General features: G+C 42.8%; 1 protein-coding gene across 2 annotated transcripts in view; it reads left to right on the top strand.

The window, feature by feature from the left end:
* The window catches only part of PHEX (phosphate regulating endopeptidase homolog X-linked), a 207388-nt gene that overhangs the window by 42794 nt on the left and 139049 nt on the right, over positions 1-25545 (top strand). For both annotated transcript variants that reach the window (XM_021704426.1, XM_021704494.1), the window contains exons 6-11: positions 6636-6704; positions 9211-9327; positions 12138-12221; positions 13302-13447; positions 21324-21417; positions 23625-23753. In XM_021704426.1, the coding sequence (XP_021560101.1) occupies positions 6636-6704; positions 9211-9327; positions 12138-12221; positions 13302-13447; positions 21324-21417; positions 23625-23753 (639 nt within the window). The remainder of the gene's footprint in view (positions 1-6635; positions 6705-9210; positions 9328-12137; positions 12222-13301; positions 13448-21323; positions 21418-23624; positions 23754-25545) is intronic.

Below are 25545 nucleotides of genomic sequence, written 5' to 3'. Positions count from 1 at the left end.
TAAAGTGTTTTTTAAAAAGTTACCATTTAAAAATATTTCTAATGAGATAAAGGACCAAGGCAGCTACCATCCATAGTTGCTAAAACCATTAGGTAAATGGTTGATGGGGGAAACTCATGATAGAGAGATCATACTGACATCAAAAGAACCCACATGTCAGTGGTAGCCTTGTTCAAAGTGGGGCAACCAGATTTTATATACCTTCTGCTACCAGGCAGTGAGAAGTATACACTGTCACCAATGATGTCTTGCCAAAAGAAAAGAAAAAAAAAATGAACTTAGATGTTTACAGGAAACATGGGGAATAGAGGAACATGGTAACCAGTTTTTAACAGCTTGCCTTGCATACTTAATATTCAATTAAACGGATCCTGGAAACACTGGACTGTCAGCTATAGAATAGTCTCCAGATACAAGGAGGCGCTCACGGACTTCCTGCTGCTGTGCTTTGCCAGCATGGTGACTTGTTCCAAACTCATGTGTTGGAGCATGGCTTGGGACAGGAGTACAGCACAGGTTTGCTTTATTTTTTTTTAATGATTTTATTTACGTATTTGAGAGAGAGAGCGAACATGAGTGGGGAGGGGCAGAGAGAGAGGGAGAAGCAGGCTCCCCGCTGAGCAGGGAGCCCAATGTGGGGCTCAATTCCTGGACTTCAGGATCATGACCTGAGCCGAAGGCAGATGCTTAACTGACTGAGCCACCCAGGCGCCCCACAGGTTTTTATTTCTAGTTACGTCTCTGTACCATTTTATGTGAATGAATAGTCACACAGCAGAATTAACAAAATAGAGCTTCAGTCTTCGTAATTGTGACATGGTTAGAAGTTCAAGCTTGTGTCTAGATATGGTAGGAGAAGCTTTCTTCTGAGATCTGCATAAAACCCAATGAACCTGACAACAAGAATTAGCAAATTGGTCACTGCCGATGTTGTAGAATTTGTGAACTTTGCTTTTATTAGAAATAGTTAAAACCGTACAGAATTTGATTAAATATTTCAAGCCTTGGAGCACCTTTTTTTTTTTTTCAAGATTTTATTTATTTATTTGACAGACAGACAGCGAGAGAGGGAACACAAGCAGGGGGAGTGGGAGAGGGAGAAGCAGGCTTCCCGCCGAGCAGGGAGCCCGATGTGGGACTCGATCCCAGGACCCTGGGATCATGACCTGAGCTGAAGGCAGACGCTTAATGACTGAGCCACCCAGGTGCCCCTTGGAGCACCTTTTAACTTTCGTGGAACATAGTTTGAAAACCACTAAGGTGTTAGAAAAAAGAATAGGTTTTCGTGTTAAAGAGACTGAGGTTCATGGTTTGGCTTTGTGTTTGACTCAGTGAATATCCGTGTGCAAATTGTTTCACCTGTCTGCATCTCATTTTCCCCATGTATACTGATGGGTGGATTAGAATGTACTTTTCACTGTTGCTGTGCAGTTTAAATGAGATGAATGTGGTGACAGTTTGCAGGATAGATACTGGGACACGGTAGCACAAGACAAGAGGTGCCCTTCTCTTAAAGCATGACAAAGCAACTGGTCAGAACCATTTGGAGAACCACTTGACTCTCTTCGATTTTGGTACCCAACATACCTCTCGGATCTCAAGTTCACTTGTGCTAAAAATAGGCAATTTCAGTTAGTCTCACATCCATCTGAGCTCCCATGCCACCTTGTAGTGGGAAACCCAGCCAGTGTAGGCATTTCCCCACCTTCTGGTTGCCCCATTTCTTAGTCTTCTCCTGGGATAGTGGGAGATTCTCCACTCATCAACTAGGTGTTTCTGAGAAGAAACCCCTTCTCTCAGCCCTTGTGGACCCTTCAGGTGTACTTTTCTGCTACTGGGGACCTGGGTCTCCCACTCCCTCTGCCATCCTGCTGTTTTCTAGGGGCAGTGACTGGTCACTGTGCCTATGAGAAACTTGGACTTCTTTGGCAGCTGAGGAGATCTTCTTCTTGCTCTGGGAGAGCTCTCTCTTACCCCAGACTCTCCTCCCTCTATGTACTTAGACTTCTTTTCCCATCACATCCTGTGTTTTCTTCAATGTTTTTAGCTTTCTAATCCCATGAACCCATGGGGGTAAAGAAAAAGGACTCTCTTTGGGAAGGCACAGCACTGTGGCAATTCCTTTGGGTGAGCAGGTGGTACTTTTGGCTGAAGAAAAAAGGCAAGTTTCCAGTGGGCAGAGGTGGCCCCATACCAAGGACAGGCAGTTTGGCGAGCGGGAGGTTGCTCAGACCACCCAGGGGTCCTCTGTCGAGCTGCCCTGTGACGAGATAGCACAGGATTTGCCACAGGCTGAAATGGGAGAAAGGAAATTCAAAAATAGAGGAAACAACAGAAGTTAAAGCCCCCAAACGTACCTTGCTACATGTGTTTGGGTTTATTTTATGTAAGGAGATTACAAGAATGAGGACTTGTGGAACAATAAAGGACTTGATTATATAGGATCCTGAAAAAACGTTTGGAAGACCAGGTTGTCTAAGTATGTGTTACTGAAACTGACTTAAAATCATCATTAATGGCCTGCTTTTGTCTAGCTTTTAGCAAAATCCTTAAGAATGACAAGGAGAGACCCTCTTGGAAATGAAGTTTTTCTAATTGCTTTGTCTTTTCTTTTCCTAAATCATAATTTGGCAGATGTTTCTTCTTGTGTTACTGCTTTGTTTCCTAACCTGAGGTTTGTTGTAGTTAGAGAAAAAAAAATTCATCTTTCAGTTCAATATATCGGATTTCCTAAACACATACTTTATTTTCTACTTGGGATGTTCGGATCATTTGTAAACACAAGGATTAAAAAACCTCCAATAACACAGTGTCCTAATGTTGGTCTCTTGAGAAAGTCTTTTGCCTCAAGAGTTTGTATGCTTCTAAAGAGATTTAGTTGTCAGACCTTATTCTGTTTGGTGTATTTAAAACGTTCCCTAGAAACCATAACAATGTGGAGGTTTAAAAAAGGTCCAGTAACTTTACTTGAGTCATATGAACTTTTACAATAAGGGGATTTAACTTCATTTCATCAGAGGGAAACTTTGGCTTTCTTGATATTGTCTATTTAGTTTCCTTTCCTATGAGACTGAAGCTCAAAAGATTGCTCCAATTTGTCCAGATCTAACTGAAAGCCAAAGCATCTTAATCATAATACTGTGTTTCACGATCCTGGCTTACTTAATTTTTGGAAGAAATGGTGGTAGATTGGGAGTTTTAGTAGGATGAAGCCAGGCTGGCTTATGATTTGGTTGTTTGGGACCAATTAGAGAAGACAGCTGAATACAACAATTTAAGGATTTTAATAATACATGCAGGCAAGATGGATGTTATGAAAATCTCTTTTTTCCTCCTTGAAACAAGAGTAGTGTTTTTCCTTGAATTTTTCATAACATCACTAACTCTTAACTTGGCCTTTGTAGAATTTGTTGCATATGAAGGAGATCTTCATGGAAAACTATAATGCTATACCAATCTTATGTATTAAAAAAAGAAGATATTTGAGATTATAGTAAAATGAAGAACTAGAATACATAGATAAAAACAGTGTAGAGTTGCATAAACTAATGATACAGGCATGTAGAATCCAGTTTTTATTCAGATGCTACTAATTTTTTATTTGTTACTTAGATTTTGTATGTTCTTAATTTGACTTTTTTTCTGTGTGAATCAGATTTAAATTTAGAAAATCTGCTGTTGGGATCTGTTTTATTTAGTCTTTAGGCAGTTGCTGAAACTCAAGAAAGAACAGCCATAGATTTAGAGAAGGTTCTGGAACTTAAAAAAATACTTTTAAATTTACATTCAGTGAAATTAACTTTTGTGATGCACATGTCTATAAGATTTTTTAAAAAAGATTTTTTTATTCCTTAGAGTGTGCACGCGTGTGTGTGAGAGCACGAGCGGGGGGGAGGGGCAGAGGGAGAAGGGAGAAGCAGACTCCCCGCTGAGCTGGGAGCCCAAAGATGTGGGGCTCCAGCCCAGGATGAAGGCAGACACTTAACTGACTGAGCCACCCAGGCGCCCCTGTAAGTTTAGACAAATGCAGAGTCATGTAATCACCTCCATCACCCCCCACAAAATTACCTCGTTACCCCTTTGTAGTCAACCACTTTCCCCATCCTTAAACACCGTTCTCTGTCCCTGTAGTTTTGCCTTTTTCAGAACGTGGGTAAAACTTGCCTGCGTTGTTCCATGTATCATTAGTTCATTCCTTCTTAGGGCTGACTACTATTCCAGTGTATATCACAGTTTATCCATTCACCAGTTGAAGAACATTTGGGTTGTTTACAGTTTTTGGCACTTATGAATAGAGTTACATGTGGGTTTTTGTGTGAGCATTAAGTTTTTATTTCTCTTAGATAAATACCTAGGAGTGGGATTGCTGGGTCATATGGGGTCATATGTAAGTGTATGTTTAAGAAACTATCAAACTGGTTTCTAAAGTGGCTCTGCCATTTTGCATTCCCACCAGCAATGTGCAACTGATGCAGTTTTTCTACATCCTGGACAGCTTTTACCTTAGCAGGTTTTGCTTGTTTGTTTGTTTTTGCCATTCTAATGATATATAGTGGTGGTGTATCGTTTGTGACTTACATTTTCCTAATTATTAGTGCTGTTGAGCATCTTCTCATGCACTTACTTTTCATCTTCATATCTTCTTTGGTGAATTGTCTGTTCAAATCTTGTGCTTGCTTTTAAATTGGGTTGTTTGTTTTCTTACTGTCACATGTTGAGGGCTCATTATAAACAAATCCTTTTTCATATATGTGATTGTCAAATATTTTGTCTCTGTTGCTCATCTTTTTATTCTGACAGTGTCATTTGCAGAGCAAAATTTTTTAATGGTGACGCAGTCCAATTTCTTTTTTCTTCTATGGATTGTGATTTTGGTATCATGTCTAATAACTCTTTGTCTAGGGGTGCCTGGGTGGCTCAGTGGGGTGGCTCAGTCAGTTAAACATCTGACCTCGGCTCAGGTCATGATCTCAGGGTCCTAGGATCGGGTCCTGCATCAGGCTCCCTGCTCAGTGGGGAGTCTGCTTCTCCCTCTCCCTCTGTGTTCTCTCTCTCTCTCTCTCAAATAAATAAATAAAATCTTTAAAAAAATAACTCTGGGGCACCTGGGTGGCTCAGTTGGTTAAGCGTCTGCATTCGGCTCAGGTCATGATCCCAGCGTCCTGGGGTCGAGCCCCGCATCAGGCACTCTGTTCAGTGGGGAGCCTGCTTCTTCCTCTCCCTACTGCTCCCCTGCTTGTGCTCTCTTTCTCGCTCTGTCAAATAAATAAATAAAATCTTTTAAAAAACCCCAACAACTCTTTGTCTAACCCTAGGTCACAAGAGTTGCCCCTATGTTTTCTTCTAGAAGTTTCATAGTTTTGGGTTTTACATTTAGGTCTATGATCCATTTTGAGTTAATTTTTGTAAAAGATGTGAGGTATGAGTCAAGGTTCATTTCTTCTTCTTCTTTTTTTTTTTTTTCTGCAAGCGGATGTCCAGTTGTTGTAGCACATTCTTCAAAAACACTGTCTTGGGTGCCTGGGTGACTCGGTTAAGCGACTGTCTTCAGCTCAGGTCATGATCCTGGAGTCCCGGGATCGAGTCCCACATCGGGCTCCCTGCTCAGCGGGGGATCTGCTTCTTCCTCTGACCCTCTTCCCTCTCGTGCTCTCTGTCTCTCATTCTCTCTCTCTCAAATAAATAAAATCTTTAAAAAACAAAACAAAACACTGTCTTTTCCCCTTTGATTGCCTTTAAGACATTGAAATTGTTTACTTCAAGAAATTATGCTATACTTTTCCATAATAATTTTGGTTATTTAGTTGTCTATTATTTGTATTTTTATCACCTATCCTGAACTTTCCAGAGAGAGTTCTAAATTTTGCAAAGATTTCTCAAAACAGAATTCTCATTTGATTCCTTTAAAATAAAAAAAAAAAATCACTCAATGCAGTACAGTATTTTAGGGGTATGGCGGTAGAAAATGTGATTAATGGGTGCCTGGGTGGCTCAGTCGGTTGAGCGACTGCCTTCGGCTCAGGTCATGATCCCAGGGTCCTGGGATCGAGCCCCACATCGGGCTCCCTGCTCTGCGGGAGGCCTGCTTCTCCCTCTCCCACTCCCCCTGCTTGTGTTCCCTCTCTTGCTGTGTCTCTCTCTGTCAAATAAATAAATAAAATCTTTAAAAAAAAATGTGATTAATCAACTCTCTCCAGATTGGCATTTTTGTAAAATACTGCAGTGAGGAGAATGCTGGATCTGGTGACGGGATACCGTGATTCTCCTCTGAGCTCTGCCCGGCCATGTTACCTTGGAAGAGTCACCTCAGTTCTTTGGCCTTTGTTTCTCCACAAGAAGGGGGAAAACCAAATCATCTCTAAGACCTATTTCAACTCAGAGAGCTTTGATGCTATTCAGTATTGGTAGAACCTCAAAAAGGTTAGAATCCATGAAGCAGGGGCCGGTCTCTGATACTTTATAATTTCTGTCTTTGCTGAAGTACCTATTTGCCTATCACTCTGAGTGCAGGGAACTCTTTCTGTACTGGTGACGAGACTCAGAGCACCCCTGCCGTGCCCATTCCATGATTCTTGTTACAATGCTTGGTACGAATTTATATTACAAGCAGAATGCTTTCTGTTTTGTTTCAACAGCTGGACCAAGCAACTCTCTCCCTAGCCGTGAGGGAAGACTACCTGGATAATACCACAGAAGCCAAGTCTGTAAGTTTGACTCGTATTCACCACTGTGCCTTGTCAGACTGTTGTTGGGTTCATAAATTGTTCTAAAATCCCTGACTCTTTACTGGAAATGAACAATGTGACTGTTTGATGACCATGTTGCCAGTGCAGGAAGCAGAGGCCTTTTATTCAATCAGACACATGGCACTTCCTGTCTCCAGAAAGTCTGGCCGTCAACGCTCAGGGCCCTCATGATCGAGCTGGGGAGACCACGCCTGAATGAAGTAACCAAGAAATGAGCTTGCAGGCTTTCCTCAGAACGGTAGAGAGCTCACTGTACATTGCAGAAGTAAAGTGTGGAGATTTGACTGGGTTGACATAGTCAGTCAATGGTTCTCAAATTGTATGGCTTAAGAGTCATCTGGGAACCTCCTGTTAAATGTCGATTCTTGGGCCACAGCCCAGGAGAGGCCCATGTAGGAGACTTGAAGTGGGGTCCAGGAATCTGTTTTCTTAACAGATGCCACGGGTTAATGCAAGGTTAATAAGAACCAGATGGGATCAGTTCCGATAGACTTCTTGGGTTGGCTGGGAAACCTAGTAGTTTCCTGGAGATTGGAGTAGAGCTGCTTCATTCCTGACATTTTCAATTCATTTTGGAAACATGGTTGAACTTCCAAAGGAGCCTCAGACCCAGGGGACCCTTGACTAGGGAGTTCACTGGTTTCTGGCCCAGCCTAAGAATGTAGGAACGTAGATTGGGAAGTGTTGGGGTCACAACGGAAGTCCCTACTCCTTTGCTGTTACTAAACCTTGTATCTAGAAGGTTCTGGAGGGCAGGAAGCTGGGTAAGATCTTAGGCAACTTTCTGGGTAAGGATATTCATCAAAGAAGGTTGGCATGTTTGTATTGTTCCAAGTGGATAGAATGGACTTTTGCCAATATGCAGGCACCTACCTTTCTGTTGGGGTCACCACCCTATCAGCAACCAGGCTTGAAACCCCCTCCCCCATCCCCTGTAACCAATCAGTCAAGTCCTGTGGATTCTACTTTCAAAATCTCTGTTCCGTCTGGTCCCTCCTCTCTGTCTTTACTGCCCTAGGTCAGATCCTTGTTAACTCTCGCCTTGACTACAAGTAGCCTTTAACTGTTAACTCCTCCCCTTCGTTTCATTGCCTCCTTAGCACCACTGGACAAGTTCTCTTCTCAAAGTATAGCTCCCAGCATGCTTTGATCATGACATGATCCCAGAACACTTTTGCTGCCTCATTTACTTTTGTTTTTCTCCCAACAAAGGCAGCTTACACACCTCACAGGAGGATTCTTCACTACTCTTGAACCTGTCTCCTTCAAGTGCTCTGTGCTTATTTCTCCAGGCTGGAATTCTTCTCTACTTTTTGAGTTTCCAAACACTTAGCAGCTTTGTTAAGGAACTGATTTTGGTCTCTCTAATGTTACAGTTAGTAATTACATGTTTATCTCCCTCACTGGATTACACACCGAGAACTGGACTCATGCATCATGTAATTTTTCATCTGTACCCCGCATAAGCACAGAATGCCTAGCAAGACATCCTATGCATGTATTGATTGAATAGATAATTTCTTAAATTGAACTGGGAATTATAAAACATTGTTTCTAATTAAGACTCTTTGCCAAGCTTGCTTACTGATTAACAAATATTTATTAAAGCCCTGCTATATGCCAATCACTGTATAGGTCTCGAGGTCATAAACATAGCAAGAATAGCATATATAATCAAGATGTAAGGAAATCTTAGTCCCATAGCATAACCATGTGATAATTTAATATGTGGTGTATTGAGTTCTCACATACCTGAAAGGAGAGGTTACCCTCAACAAGATTCCACAGTTCCCACAGAGTTAAGGTCCCTCTCCAGTGCCATATGAATAGCCTGACAATGGGTTTATGAACATGCAGGGAGGAAACTCTGTATTTGCTATTTGCTGGGTTTCTCTTTATCATTCCTCTCTTCATTCTTTTCTCCCTGAGTAGTGAGGAGAACTTTGTAAAATCCATACAAAACTGAAGAGACAAAGGGTTGCAAGCACTGGTCTTTTTATTGCTTAGTGTGAAGGTGGGTAAATTGAGCTGCAAGAGAATAAATCCCAGTTTCCACTAGTCTTCATGGATCATGCCTCCTGCTTTTAGCAACCATTCTTTCCCATTATTTTATTAAAACCTCACTTGCCTGGAAAGAGGAGTCTGACCTTTAACTTTCTATTCTGGGCTCATTTTGAGATGTTTCCTGTATCTATAATATCATTGGTTGCCAGAAAACTAGCTCTCTTGATCCTTGGTGGCTGGTATCTCTGTCTCTCATGAAAACAGTCCCCCACTAGCTGCCGCTCTTTCTCCCAAAGTGGTGGGTGGATGGTTGGTTTTGCCTCATGCCTGTACCATACTTGGAGTAGAGAGTGAAATTGAAGAGCATTACTTCCACCTACTGTTTTTGCCCTTCTCTGTCCCTGAAACGTACTTTCTAATAGGCTGTTGTCATGGTCACTTGCTTCTTTATCTCTTATAGTATCGGGATGCCCTTTACAAGTTCATGGTGGATACGGCTGTGCTTTTGGGAGCTAATAGCTCCCGAGCGGAGCATGACATGAAGTCAGTGCTTAGATTGGAAATTAAGATAGCGGAGGTAAGTCTTAATGTAAAAATCTCTTTATTTTCTTTTTCTTATTTTAAAAGTAGTATACCATGAGTGAAAATATATATAAAAAGGGCATTCTGTGGCAATGTCCTTTGGATCCAAGGTAGAACTAATAGCATCCCCTCTGGAAAGGAACAGGAAGAAGAACCATGATAGAAAGAAGAGCTCTTCTTTCCTTCTGCCTCCCTGCTTGAAGCCCAAGGGCCATATGCTGCCTAGCTGTGGCCAAAGAACAGCATCAGGGAGATCCTCTGACTATATTTTCCTACACGACTTCTGTGTGGTTCCTATAGAAGAATAGTTAATAAATCCATATTGATTTGGCTTGAGTGGGAGGTTATTTTTCATTTAGTTTACTCTCTATACCAGTCCCACTCAGGGTCAGTCTGACTTAAGATCGGGCCTTTAGGAAGTCTGTTCACCCATCCTGGATGCTGGATATACAGTTTGATGTAGAAAGGGTGTAGGACATGCCACTAAGCATTTTTTAGCTGCCATTCTGGTGCTACCTTGTACCTAACCGTTTTTCATTCTTTTCTTGCCCCACTTAAATGTCACTGTGTCACATGCTGTGTTCTTTGCAAGTTACCTTAAGTTCAGGCTCAGGGTAGAGACCTAAGAACAAACTTGAGGGAAAATAATGAGAAATCCTCACTGGTTCCCTTTGTTCAGAACATAACTTCTTTTGTAGAAGAACCAAAGTGTAAAAGCCCTGTACATTCTTAGGACTGGAGGGAAAAAATGTGAAATCTGTTTGTGGGTATACCTCGTAGTGGGGAAAAAAATGACACTTTTATCAAGTCTTGCATATGGGTTGGTAGTCTTTTATAACAGAAGTTGGTAAAAATCCTTAGTTGCATGTGAGTCCAGGTGTTGCTTGGTTTTGTGTTTGGCAAAGTGGTGGTAGGGTGTTGAGGTATGGAGTAGGGATGATTGATAAGGGTCAGGAGGAATTAGTTTCTCTCAGCTGCAGTGATGTACATGCATACCTCTCTCCAAACTCTTACTTGCAGAGCAGAAAGTTCATTCATGCATGTCACCTTTGAAGACTGTGTGAACACTGCTGCAGATGTTCCGGAGTCAAGACTGGGCCTCTAAGCCATGTCTAGAGGCCATCTGGATTCCCTTCCCAGGCAAATAGGAGACCCAGAGCTCTAATTTGGACTGAAGCTCTGATACAGCAGGGAAAGGCCTTGCCCTGAGCCAGGGATTTGGACCAAAAAGGGAACTATAAAAACAGCTGGGCTGAGGCAAGACTGGGAATTGTTGAGAGGCTAAATGAAGTGACAAATCCATGGGGTGGGGGGAAGTAGTTGGCAGAGAGCTGAAAACAGCTCTGAGGCCAAAGGGCTTCAATCCGGGACTGAGAGCCCTAGTAGAGGGAGGGAGGAGTGTGGACATTCTCTGAGGCAATGATTCAGATGGATCCAGGAAGCTGTTTGTAAGATTCATGAACTCTCTCCTGTGGAGGGTGAGGTGGGGGAGAAGCTGAGGGCACTGAAGCATTTAGAAAAGAGGGGGTAGATGTCTGTCACTCAGCCCTGTGTGATTTTTATCTTCAAGAATCTGTGGTGCATAGATTTTTGGCCTGCTGGTAATTCTTACCTCCATCTTTTATACCCCTAGGTCATTCAAAATTAGTGGAACACATAGTACTAGGGAAACTTCTGAAGCTGGAGAGACAGGACAACCTAGCCAAGCACAAAAAGGTCCTTATAAACACAGCCATGGAAGTGTGCATTTAACCAATACCAGCTAGAGAGAAGTGTTCACAAAGGGAGGGCACGTTGACGGAGTGGCCCTTGTGATTGGAACCAAGTAGAGTTGAACTGGAAAGACTTGACAGAGAAAATGAATCTTGGGCCACGTCTTGAATCCTGGTTCAAACTATGGGAGTGGTGATGGTGGATGGGGGTGCCAGGGTAGGAGAGTCTTGTGTGAGGTGTGAGGTAGAAAGTGGCAAGTTTAATGCAAGAGAATCAGAGGATGGAGGGCCTTAAAAGCACGGTATGGTTTAGGGGCATGGGGAGCTGCTTCCTGTCCATGGACATGATTAAGACGGCCCTTGAGGAAGATAATCATTGCTGCTTTTCTTAGATTCAACATAGCTTAGATTTGGTGTTGGCACAGTGGCCAAGAGCATGAGTATTGGGAATAGAAAGAGTGTCAACAGTCAAGGTTGGAGATGTAGACTTGGAAATATGTGTTTGAGTGGTAACTGAACTCATTCCCTGAGTGGTGGTGGTGGTGGTGGGGGGGGGGGGGCGGTTCCTGAAGGCCAGAGAAAGCAGAGGGAAGAGGGGAGGGGAGGTAATGAGCTGTTGACACAATGATCACAGATGGCAGTGGTATCCAGATAGTCTAGTGCTCTTTAGTGAAAATGTGCCCAAGGGATGAAGGGATGGCCTGTGGTTCATAAGCTCTTCTGGTCATTATCTGGATACCACAGGTGAAGGTGGGATGTTTGTCTCAGTTGCCTAATCTCAGTTTGACTGTCAGACCTGAGCCAGTAATAGATTTTTGTCCATCCACATTAGAGATGAGGAAGGGATTTGGGAAGTTATTTTTGGACTGAGGGCAGTGTTTCACACTGAACAGGACAGGAAGGATTCTTCTTATTATCTTCATCTTAATTTTGCCTAAAGCGATGTCTTTTTTTCTCTCTCTCCCAAGTTCAGCACTGCACCAAAATCTTGAAAAGCTTTATGATACTTGGCAGATGTTTGGCACATATAGAAGGTAGTCACGCATCAAGAAATGGTTCATTCGAAACAATAACCAAAGTCTCTTTCCACCAGATAATGATTCCACATGAAAACCGAACCAGTGAGGCCTTGTACAACAAAATGAACATTTCCCAGCTGAGTGCTATGATTCCCCAGGTTGGTGACAATGATCTAGGAAATGTTACCTTAACTGGTCATTTTACAAACGACTGTACATCATCTGTGTGTGAAGTTTTGCCTTTATAAAACCTACTATCAGTCTTATTGGTTATCATCATGTTTGTCAGTCACCACATAAAATATCCCCTGTCTGTGCGTTTGGATGCTTTCTACTGTAGGGAAAAGAAAACCTTTCCAAGAGTGGCTTAAAAACTTAAAGCCCATTTTCTTACATGACAAAAGTCTAGATGTAGGTGGCTGTTGGTGTTGCTTTTGCTGTTGAACAGTGTTGTCAAAGACCCACATTTGTTCTTTCCACTGTCCTTAGTGTGTTGGCTTTTTGACTTCCTATTTGATGACTCAGGGTTGTAAGGTGGCTACTGTAGCTCCACATACCACATCTGCCATCAGCCAGGAAGGAAGGGGAAGGGCCAATGATAGTCATGTCTATCTCTTTCATCAGGAAAAATACTAAAGCCTTTCCAGCATATTCCCAGATGTCTTCCCTTTATGTCTTAAGTAGGACTGGGGCTTCCCTGCCTACAGTGAGTAACTGGTTTTCCATTTCACTAGTAGATGCAGGCAGGGGAGGAAAAAAAAAAGAAAAAGGCTGGAAATGACTTTTGGGGTAGCCAATTAAAAACGCCAAGAGAGTGGTGCTCTGAAGAGGGGACACACATTACTTTTTGTTGCTCCTGTAAGTAAAGCTGCCCCAGAGGGGAGACCAGTAGTGGAGCCTGGCAGGGGCGGCTCTGTGTACCCGTGAGTGAATGAGTGGGGGAGGGGTGTGAGGGCAAGCACAAGAGGGAGCGAAGTGGGGGGAGCTGAGGACGGAGGTCGTGTACTGTCCGCGGGCAGAGGGTACACAACGCACGGGAAGTCTGTGTGTGATGCGGGCGGTAGGTCTGGGCAGCACGTAGCCAGTCGTTTCTTTTCTAGAGTTGAGCAGTCACATCTCTAACTATTTGGTCAGAAATTACAGGCAGTGGAGTATGTTCAGCCAGCTCTCTTTGCCTCTCTCCTTGCTTGCTGCCCAGCAGATGTTCCTTCACTCTGTGTTTGTCTCTCTCTCCTCAGTTTGACTGGCTGGGCTACATCAAGAAGGTCATCGATGTCAGAGTCTACCCGGGCCTGAAAGACATTGGCCCCGCAGAGAACGTGGTCGTCCGTGTCCCGCAGTACTTTAAGGATTTGTTTAGGATATTAGGCTCTGAGAGGAAGAAGTAAGAGCTTTCTTGTGTATTTTACCCTGACTTTTGTTTTTCCTTTTAAATTATAAGGCCTTCCCTCTCACATCCTTGGACTACTGTTGTTAAGGAAGGTTACCTCAAAAGAGTCTTAGGGAAAATCCTGGTGCCCTTTGTGACAAATTGGCCAAAATCATCGTCTGGTGTTATTTACTTGCTATGATAGCAGATACACAATGTTTTTGCCCCTCATTTCTGGCCTTTCTCCATATTTTTCTCTCTGAAAGCTTCAATTGTTTCCTACTTTTAGGAGCTAGTTACATAATGATGTTATTTTCTGAAATTTATATATGAACATCTCTTTTTTTCCATTTCATTCTTCGTCCTTTGCTGCTTTTTTTTTCTGGTTTCTTTTTAGCCAGTAAGTCACTTTGTTGCAATATAGTGAAGTACCTGTGTTGAGTAAGAGTAGTCTGAGAGCCATAGAAAAGTTGCACTGATGAAACAACTTCAGGAACTGTCTGGTTTTTCTTATTTTATATATATTTTTAAAGATTTTATCTATTTGAGAGAGACAGTGCAAGCCGGGGAAGGGGGGCGGGAGGGTGGGCGGTGGTGAGGAGCAGAGAGAGAGGGACAAGCGAACTCTGTGCAGAGCACAGACCACAGTGCAGGGCTCAAACCCATGACCCTGAGATCAGGACCTGAGCCAAAATCAAGGGTCGGACACAGTGGACGCTTAACTGCTTAACCTTAACTGACTGAGCCACCCCGGCACCCCTGGTTTTTCTTACTTATTTATTATCATTATTTCTTAAAGATTTTATCTATTAGAGAGTGAGTGAGGGAGAGACAGAGCAGGGGAGGGGCAGAGGGAGAAGCAGACTCCCCGCTGAGCAGGGAGCTGGATGCAATGTGGGGCGCAGTCCTGGGACGCTGGGATCGTGACCTGAGCCAAACAGCAGACGCTCAACTGACTGAGCCACCCAGGCGCCCCATGGTTTTTCATATTTTAAAGAATGTTTTAGAATTGATTGTGCTGCTACTTTAGCACTACAAACAAGAAGATCCTAAAAATGTCCATGAAAGGGAATTTTACATCTTCATGAAGCCATTCCAATTTGATGATAGAAAATGAAGCACAGCAGGGTCAAGTAGCTTCACAAAGGCAGTTTACTAAGCTAGATGCCAGACCATAATTAAAAATCATATTTTCTTACTTGGACTTAGGGCTATCTTGCCAGGAGTTATGTGTAAAAAAAAAAAAAAAGAAAAACCCAAAAAAAGATGCCTGTAGAAGTCCTAGAAATAAAATCTAGCATCCATCCCTACCTATGGAAACACTGAAACACCTTTGAAGAGCTGCTTTTCCTTTTAAGATTATATTTTATGATAAAAGCAGTATGTGTTCACTGAGAAAAGCATACAGAAAAGGGAGAGAAGAAATAATAAATTTACTTGAAATTCTACCATTTAGAGATAAGCAGTGATTCTATAAAAATTTTCTAAGTGAAAATTGAATCTAGAGGTAGGTTAGGGGATGTGTGGGTTAGAACCTTGCTCTTCAAAGTGTGCTCCGCGTGCCGATATTACACTATTTGGTAACTAACCAGAATTTAGATAAAAACCCGAAAATAACAAAGTGTGCTCCATGGACCAGTAACGCCAGCAGCATCACCTCAGGCCCTTGGTAAAAATACAGATTCCAAGGCCCCTCGTCCTCCATAGAGGCGGAAACAGTTCTGGGGTGAGGCCCCGGAATCTGAATTTTAACAAGCACCCCAGGAGAATCTTTTCTGTTAGTGTTTTTGGGAGGGACTCACTGGGTTTGAAGACTGATTCATGTTAATCACCATTATGGCTAACGGTTACGTTTGATCTTTAAAAAAACCCCGTAGTTCCCACTTCATAGATGAAGAAGCTGAGGTAAAGTGACTTCTGCAGGACGTACCTTGAAGAGGGGGTGGAGTTGAGATTCTAAGCTGGGTAGCCCTCGTTTCTACATCCTGTCTCTGGCACACATATCCCTGTATGGAAAAGAGACTCTTTGCAGACATTTCACTGCTAGTTGTGGAGATAGTCGGTTCCCCTGGCATTTCCAGGGTTACAAAGCCATCCTGGGTTGGCATCAGCTGTCCACAGCTGGACTGCCGCTTGCCCTTTTCTGTCATGCCCCCTGCTGGCCTGGTGGTATTAGGCTTTTCTTTCCCACCGACCGAGTGGCTGTGGGGGCGGGGGTACTGCCTCGCTGGCAGGCCATGGTGCAGGGCACAAAACGAGAGCAACGAGACCCCCCAGAACTGGCGCCAGAGGCTGCACTGGCCCTTTCAGTTCAAGGGAGTAGGTGGCCAGGGCAGGGCCATTCGGAGGCCCAAGCTGGAGGCTGCCTGTGGGGAAAGGGAGTTGGAGTTCAAGGTGGAAAGGGGGTGAAGATGCAGTGATGTGCTGGGTCCCTCACGTTTTGTCTGCCTCTTCCTAACTCCATGTTGAGTGATCTCACGTGAACAGTTTGAAATGGGAACATTCACACCGTGGAAATTGGCAAATGCTGCAAATCAGGTTTTTTTCCCCCCCTTGGAACGCCAGTTGTGAAACATTTACTAGCACATCACTGGTTGAGAGGTGCTGCAGATGTCTCTCCCTTTCTGTCCTCCCGTCGGCTCTCCCCGCCGCCCGCCCCCCCACTCCTGACTTGCGGATGCCTCAGATGATTAACCATCTAATTTGGTCTGAGGAGCAAAATGGGAGGAGGGAGAGGCTGAGAGAGAGAGAGGCAGGATGGGGTTAGAGAGATTTTGCTTGGGGTCTTCTTCCGGGCAAGGCCTGGCCTCATGGAGATCCTCTGCATCAGTACTTTTTGTTTGTTTGTTTAAGGCAGGCTGGCCGAAAGCAAACCCTTGGAGATTTTTCCGAGCCTCTGTGATCTTTTCTGTCTTCACTTTTATTTTAATATAAAGCAAGCACAATGTACATTAAAGTGAGATGATTCTCATTGTACATATGCTCCTGGGGGCTTACCTGGAAAATGTGCTGTTATGTAGACCTCGTACAGGGCTCAGTCCTGCTGAGGGCGATCCGGGACCTTGTTCAAAGTATGAAACATGGAGACCAGTATAGGCCTGGCCTGTGAGCTTGTTAGAAGTGCAGAAATCAGTCTCTGCTCCAGACCCACTGAATTTAGTAATTTAGTAAGACCACTGTCATTTAGTAAGATCCTCAGGGGGTTCATATACTAAACTTCTTATTTATTTATTTATTTATGATTTTATTTATGATTTTATTTATTTATTTGACAGAGAGAGACACAGCAAGAGAGGGAACACAAGCAGGGGGAGTGGGAGAGGGAGAAGCAGACCTCCCGCGGAGCAGGGAGCCCGATGCGGGGCTCGATCCCAGGACCCTGGGATCATGACCTGAGCCGACGGCAGACTCTCAACTGACTGAGCCACCCAGGTGCACCTATACTAAACTTCTTAAACTAAAGTTTAAGAAGCACTGATCTGGGATTTAGAAATTCCTAGTTTAGCTGTGTGTACAGAAAGAAGAGAAGATAGAGTTTTCCTAGACCAGTGGTTCTCAAACCTGACAAGCATCAGCACTCCCTGAAGGGCTGTGTTAAAATAGTTAAAAGTTAAAATAGACCACTGGGTCCCATCCCACAGTTCTGATTGATGAGATCTAGGGTAAGACCTCGGAATTTTCTAACAAGTTCTCAGGCGATGCTGAAGCTGCTGGTTCAGGGACACACTTTGGGAACCACTGCCTTAGGTGTACCTTTCAGCAGGCTCTAAGACTTAGGAAGATCTCTTTGGCTTTGAGAACCTTTGAGAAGAACCTGTCTGGCTTTCCTCAGGTAGTTTGACTTAGAAGAGCATATGCAAGCTCTGGAATCTGAAGACCAGCGGTTAGTTCTGGATTTGCCACATACTTGCAAGTCCCTTGAACTCTCTCTGACCTTTGTTTTCTTCATCTGATAATAAGGATAATAATAACCCAGATAATCCCAACACATCATCATGAGGATCGGAAAAGGCACTTAATGATCTCTTGAATACAAACAAATGTAAGCTGTCACTAATTGACAAGGGGCAGCAAGGGCTTCTTTAAAAAAAAAAAAAAAAAAACAAACTTCCCAGTCAGAGGCTTTGGGAAATGATTTCATGTTGCTCTTTTAATGGTGGGTTCTCTCCTGAGATGTTTTGCTTTCCTCTGCTTTATTTATTGCCATTTGGGGAAATTACCATACTGCTGAAAATGCTTTTTGAAAAAAAAAAAAAAAAAGATACGTGTTATTTTCAAGGACTGTTGCTGAATATGATTTTTGTTTTGTTTTTTGATATATCTGAGCATTAAGTGGCAGTGATTCACTCATTACGGTCAGATCTGTTTCTGGCGTGGTAATATTAGCCCTCCAAAGCTGGGCTCCCCAGCGTTCTGTCAGGATATTTATAACCCACTGGAGCTGCTCATCAGTGCCATTGTCTTGCTGCGCGAGCTTCCCTGCATTCCTTTTTCCAGCTCTCAGAGGTCTTGTTTTGCTATCGTCTTAGTAATGCCTTGCCCATGAAGGTGTCACACACTATTCTTTCTTCGTACCCACAGACTTCTGTGAAACGTTTGGGCTCTTTGGCCAGGAAGTCTCTGCTGAATTAGAGACATTAATTTATCACCGTGTAGCATGGGGAAAAGCACAGAGCCTTTAGAGTTAGACCCACTTCCGTCTGGTCTAGCCTCCGTTGCTTATTACACTGGTTCTCCAACTCATTTGCACATTGGATTTAGCGGGGGAAATTTAAAAACAGTATTTATGCTGGATCCCACCCTAGAGATTCTGATGTCATTGCTTTGGAGTGGCCTTGGGCATTTATCTGGACTTTTAAAACTCCTCGGGTGGTCCTACCAAGTTGGAGATGCACTGACTATGTGGTCATGAGGAGTTACTTAATGGTTCTGGGCCTCAAGTTTCTTTATATGTGAAATGGGCACAGTAACCCCTCTCCTGTAGTGGGGGTGCCCACCCTTCTCCCACCCCAGCATACTTGCACCGCACTGCCTCTTCCGTCACCCACCGTCACCCGCTGTCACCCACCGTCAATCACCACTGTCAGCCCCATCCTAACAACTTCCCCAGGGAGTCTGGTTTATCACTGTGCCCTTGAGGGAATACCTTTTGAATTCCTGGAAGTGTATCTGCTGGCCATGGACCGTCTTCTAATCTGCACGTGTGGCTCCACCACAGCTCTCAAACCTAGGAAGCCATATTTTAAGGTTGAAGAACATACAGACCTTGCATTAGGGTCAGGCTCGCCTCCTTTGACTCTCTAGACACTGGGCCCTGATAGCTACCTGCATTGTCGTCTCTGTGGCCGAACTTTATGCCTATCTCTGTAAAGGGGATGACCCCACTCACCATCTTCTGCAATACACAAGCTATTCCTTTTTTTTTTTTTTTTAAGATTTTATTTATTAGAGAGAGATAGTGAGCATGAGTGGGGGGAGAGTCAGAGGGAGAAGCAGACTCCCTGCTGAGCAGGGAGCCCGATGTGGGACTCCATCCCAGGACCCTGGGATCATGACCTGAGCTGAAGGCAGACGCTTAACCGACTGAGCCACCCAGGCGTCCCTACATAAGCTATTCTTAATTAGCTTGTCCAGACTTCATATTCTTGCCTCACACCCATTAAACCTTCCATTCTTTAGGCCTAGCTCCATCCCTGTTCCTCTCATGAGGCCAAATCTTATCCCTCAGTTTGAGGTATGTGCTCCTTCTAGTGAAGTGTCCAGCATGGGCTTTTTGGGTGCTAGGGTCCACCAAGTCGTTATTTATGCTCTTACCTTGTTTCCCCTGCTCAGCTTAAAGCTCCAGGAGATCAAGGGCTATATCTTTCTCACCCTCCATCTCCCTGGCACCTAGAAGTAGTAGCACATATCTGGGTGGTCAGGATGTGCTGAATGAGTGAAAGAAAGTACTTACAATGTACTTCCTTTCATATACTTAAAAGGTATTTCTTCAAGTAAAAAACCCAATTATTCGAGCAAGCGGAAATCTGAAGTTCTGTGTGCCCCAATGAGACTCTAAGTTCTCTGAATGTAGGTGCTGGACTCCTATTTCTTTACAGTACTCAGGGCACCTGGAATGATGGTTGGCCAACAGGAAGTGCTCAGCGAGCACTTCTGGCTCAAGAGTAGAAATGTGAACTGAGAAGATCCAAAGGAATGACCTACAACTATGTATTTATTAGAGTAGCCTGAAAAGAGGGCTGGACTTCACTGCTGAGAGTGGTGGTCTCTGAGGGGAAGTGTGCATACCTCAACATGGTCCACTGGGTCTGAGAAGAAAATTAGAGAATTTTTATATATCTTTATTTTTTTCCACTGAAAAGAGAATTAGGCTTGGTTGAGTCCTATATAGATGGCTACAGGCCCTTCATTTGATCTGTATGGCACACATGAGGGGGAGGGCACTGTCACCCTCACTGGTTTGTTTTCAGTTGGTACATTGAGAAAATAATCTCAAGCCATTTACTATATACCTGTAGATTAATGAATTGTTTTAAGTGGCTTAACCCCCACAGAATGGACAAGTGGCTTAAAAAATTCTTGTAGGGAAACAGGAATCGAAGCTATTACTAATAATGTCAGAACACAGTGAACATCAGGAAAATGACAGAAGTGACCCTTCTGCCAGTCTAGCATGCCATCTTGGTCAGCCAGGTGACAAGGTAAAACACAATGGTGGTCTAACCACATCTGACAAGGGTATGTTCAAAATGTTTTGAAATAGTCAGGAACAGGGGCGCTTGGGTGGCTCAGTCAGTTAAGCGTCTGCCTTCAGCTCAGGTCATGATTCTAGGGTCCTGGGATCGAGTCCTGCATTGGGCTCCCCGCTCGGGGGGGGGGGGCTGTCTATTTCTCCCTCTGCTGCTCCCCTTGCTCGTGCTCTCTCTCTCTCCCAAATAATAATAATAATAAAAGAAATAGGAACATTCTATTAATGGGTTAGAGTGCCATGCGAATGAGAGTTGGTTGTTCTTAATGGGCCAGATACCATCATCATGTCACATGGATCTTACATGGCTGGATGACCCAATAGCCATCTCAGGAGTGTGTGTTATGAGTCACCATGGTAATGGCACAACTGGGAGGGGATGGGTCATTAAAAATTCATCATCACTATTGAGTTAGAAATTAGATCACACATCCTTCTGAGGTCAGGGCATCTTTTACTTAAAGAGAAAGGCAACAGTTAACAAAATGTAAGGGATTTTTAAAAAATATCTGTTATGGGCACTACATGAGTGTATGGGCTTGTTCATATGTTTGGAAGTTAATGACAATAAAAAGTCTGGAATTTACTCTTTATTAAGGGTGTCGTTATTTATTTTAACCTCACAGTAAACCTATAAGGTAGGGATCATCCTTGTTGTATGACAAAAAAATATAAAATCAGCAAGCTTAAGTGACAAGTTCAAGCTCATTTAAGTATAGAACCAAGGTGCAAATCTAAATAATTGGTATTGGCCAATATATTGCTGTTCGTTCCCAAAAGTAAGAATCCATCTGCATTTTATGACGTCACCTAATAATTCCAGGGTATGGACAGTGTCTAGACAGAAAGGGCTAGGCAACAGTGGATTCCATGCCCTGAGAGGGAAAGCAAAATGTTGACGCTGAGGCCTTGGGCTAGAATCTTCATTTCATCTATCTGTATTAAGTGGTGAAAAGCAAGCCAGTTTTGGTTGAGCTTATTGGCATTGTATCATCTTATGTCATTTCTCAAGTGCAAGTTCTACAGTTTTGTATAAGCAAGAAGTCCCTTCATGGAGCTTGGCCAGCAGTTTTCCCAAGGTGTTCTGCAGAGTATCAGGTATCAACCTAATTGTAATAAATGTGCATTTCTCTCTGCTAACAGGACCATTGCCAACTATTTGGTGTGGAGGATGGTTTATTCCAGAATTCCAAACCTTAGCAGGCGTTTTCAGTATAGGTGGCTCGAATTCTCACGGGTAAGTTTGAAGAAGATTGCAATGTTACATCATTGGATAACTTTACATGCCGGAACAGTCTGTATATTAACTAATCCAATAGAAATCATCTTTAGGGATGGGACAGAGGGAGTTTTGCAGCCCAAACTCTACTTTTTAAAAATATTTATTTCTTTTTATTAAGTGAAACCTTATGTACTGTAAACTACACTCAAGCTGTATTTGATGAGGCCATATAAAGATATTTGGGGCAGTATTTGGGACTATCATATTGTTTTCACTCCCTCTTATCGACTTATTCCCGTTTTCCCCAATGTTCTTAACTGGGTCACTGTAATTACAGTTTTAATGTATCTTAGTGATATATTTGTAACTATTTTTCATTTTCAGTATTCTGAATATTCAAAATATGCCTGGTATACATTTTAGATGGTAAAGTTTCATCTTTAATTTAGGGATAGAATTTTGTCTTTAACTTTATCTTGACTTTCATTCAGTCTTTGAGATTATTCCAATTCTGCTAGGCCAAAGAGGCCTAAATCTAGTCTCCTCCGGGGAACCTGGCTCAACTGCCTGAAACACTTTGCTGCTTTCCCCCTCACCTGGTTCTTTGATTTTAGCTTCACTCCCTCACTTACACAGGTGTTATTTTGCCTTTGTTTCACAAGCTTTTATCTGAATAATTTTCCCATTAATAAGAACCTAATGATTTTCTGTTTGGTGTTTTTTTTTGCATTTTAAATATTTTGTGACTTTTAAAAGGTATTTTAAATTTATTTTTCTCTCAATTAGAAGCGAATGACACATTTTATAACAGTGCTTTCATTTAACAGATGTTTCGGTTACTAGAGAAACAGATGAGTATGGGAATTTTTGGTGGGTCATTACTGTTGAGCAGTAACAGTTATTTTGGATACATTTTGGCTCTCAAAGTCACTAGATGATTGAGTTTTATAGAGAACACTATAAAACAGCTATATTTATTGAGGTCATATCGAAGGGTTAAGTTACAAAAGTAGACTTTTTATATATATATAAAATGTATATATGTGCATATGTATATATACATGTTATATATATATTTATATTTTTATGTATGTGTGTATATTTTTAACTCTTGTGGATCACATAAAAGATAGTACCCAGCTGCTTTTCAATCCTACTTTGAAGAGAATAAGAGAGACTGGTGTAAGAAGTAGCGTGTGAGAATTGGAGGGTTAGGTATGAGGGGATGTTTCTTGAGTGTAAAGTGCTAAATATAACATCGAGTTGCCAAAGACAGTTGTAGGATCTCTTTCTCTAGAGATTTAAAAAATACATTGATTCCTTCCGTCTGTGAGGGGTTGAGTTGCCAGAAAGCAGGGGAAGGAAAAAGAGATGAATCTAAGTGTCAAGCCCCTGTGTGCTGTGCCAGGAGCCTGGGTCTCCTGTGGGGCAAGCGGGTCTTCCACCATGCTCAGGGCCGCCCTGCCTTGCTGCTTGCCTTCGGTTTGCATTTTGAGCGCTGAACTTCCATCCTCCAAAATGCCTCCAAGGGCATTTTAAACACTATTTGTTCCTTTGCTTTCATCACCAAGAGTAAACCTTTGAGCCTTCCAAGTCCTGCTTTGGAACCTCCTTACTTGTTTGTAAGTGTTTTCTTGTAATGGCTTAATTGGGACAGATGGGAAAAACATTTTCATCTGTTTTTTACTTGGTTATGGGTGTGTCCTTTGCTACGATACCATGTAAATATGCTTCTTGGGTTGTTCCCGGTGGGCCATGTTGTCTTTGGACTTGTGAGTGTACTACCCAGAGTAAGGAAACCCTCGCTGGGCAGGAACTTTGATCATCCGTTGATACTAGACCTTTCCTAGTACAACTTCAGTTCCCAATAGATATTAAAGGCTATCTAGACACTTGGACGGGACAGCATCCACTCATTTCCCTGCTAACTGCAGAAAAGCTGTGCCATTGTCCTAATCTTTCATTAAATGGGGAAAATTGAAAGGAAAGGATAAATACATTATTTTACCGTTAAAATATTTTCATTCAGTTTTAAGTCTAACTAGGAACAAACAGAATTTATTTCTTCATCTGATTTCACTGTCAGCTCTACTGTCGGACACATGTATATGGGTTGGGGTGTGCAATGTTTTGTAGTCTGTTTTCTTCAGGTTGTGTGAATTTTTTTTCAGCCATAGGTTTTATCCAAGTGAACCTCAATCTGGATCAATTATCTCCCACAGGTAATTCAGGGGACTACAACTTTGTTGCCTCAATGGGACAAATGTGTAAACTTTATCGAAAGCGCCCTCCCTTATGTTGTTGGGAAAATGTTTGTGGATGTGCACTTCCAGGAAGACAAGAAGGAGATGGTAAGTACTGCTTCCCAGCTGGTAAGAGCCATGGCCGTCTGCCAGGTCTGATGTGGGCGTGGCCAGCAGGCCCATAGCAGCCCTCCAGCTCTGGAAGCAATGAATCTAGATAGATAATTGTTCGACTTCAGAGAGGAATTCCTGCAGTACAATATTAACTACAAACTCAAACCTGGAATATAGTCATGAAAATTAAGACAAGTTAGAAGTGAGAAAAGAAGCATGAAATCATGTCAACCAGAGTCTGAATTTCTCCTGTAGAAGTTAAATGTGTAAAGTCGACGCTTAGGAACAAAGAGGGCCTAGATAATTTTAGGATTAGGTATTAGACTGTTGTAATTACAAAAGGTAGTGGTCTTCTAGTCGGGCCTCTTTGAGATGAGGAAGCTGGAGACCCAGAGATGAAGAGATCTGTAATACATTTAACAACTATTAAATGGTTTAGAAATAGAAATAAAATGCAGGTTTTTTTCCTACTTATGCTGTTTTCTGGAAACTTCAGAAGTGTGACATTTATTTCAGAGACAGTACTGTGTGTCTGTTTTTTGTTGTTAACCTGAAAAGAAATCCTTTTATTTTGGAAATTCCTAAGCATATACAAAAATGGAATGAGCAGTGTAATGAGCTTTCCTGTACCTATGATCTGTAGTAATTTGTAGTTGCTGTAATGGCATTAATGGCCCAGCCAGATCCATCTGCTAATAAAACATGAGGTTTAGTTTCTTCATTTACTTAACAAATACTTGTTGAACACCTGTTATATGCCAGGCACTGTTCCAGGCACTTGGGACACAGCAGAGAACAGAAAAAAAGATCCCTGACCTCAATGACTTGACATTCTAAATGGTGGGGGGACATACAAGTATGTTGGAAGATGGTAAGGACCCTGGAGAAAAGAAAAAGGAGATCAGGGTAGAAAGGAATTGGGAGTGCTGTAAGGTGAGGGTGTGTGGGGCAGGTTATAGGATTAAATAGGGTGGTGAAGGAAAGCCTCACTGTGAGGATGACATTTGGCAAAGATTTGAAGGATGTGAGAGAATTAGACATGACAGCTATCTGGGGGAAGAGTGTTCCAGGCCGAAGGAATAGCTAGTGCAAAAAGTACTATTGCTGGGATGGTCCTGGAGCACTCAAGTAATAAAAGGGAGGTCCATGTGGCTGGAGCAGAGTAAGGGTAAGAAGTAGGTGCTGCAGTCAGAGCAGTAATAGGGATGATGGCATTTTGTAAGGCCTATGGGCCATTGTGGACTTTTAATCCTGAGTGCAGTGGGGAGCTAATGTAGGCTTTTGAGCGAAGGCCTAATGTGACCTGACTTATGTTGAAAGGATCTCCCTGCTGCTGGGTTGAGAAGAGACTGGAGGGAATCAAGGACAGAATCAGGGAGACTAATTAGAAGACTACTGAAAGAAAGGGGTGCCTGGGGGGCTCAGTTAAGTGTCCAACTCTTGATCTTAGCTCAGGTCTTGATCTCAGGGTTGTGAGTTCAAGCCCTGTGTTGGACTCCACGCTTGGATGCGGAGGCTACTTAAAAAAAAAAAAAAAAAAAGACCATTGGAGGGACCAGGTGAGAGATGATGGTAGGTTGGACCAGGTGGTAGCAGGGGAAGTTGTGAAAAGGGGTTGGATTCTGAAGTAGAACCAACATATTTTGCTGACAGATTCAGTGAGGGATCTGAGAGTGAGAGCTTTGAATCTTATTTCAGTGGAAGCATGAAGTTGCTGTTAACTGAGAAGAAGAATTCTGTGGGAAACTAGATTTGGAATTGGGAGAGATCAGGAAGTTAGTTGTGA

Source organism: Neomonachus schauinslandi, chromosome X (assembly GCF_002201575.2).
Source record: "Neomonachus schauinslandi chromosome X, ASM220157v2, whole genome shotgun sequence".
Lineage (NCBI taxonomy): Eukaryota > Metazoa > Chordata > Mammalia > Carnivora > Phocidae > Neomonachus > Neomonachus schauinslandi.
Note: the sequence above shows the minus strand (reverse complement) of the source record. Positions and strands in the feature narration are given on the sequence as shown.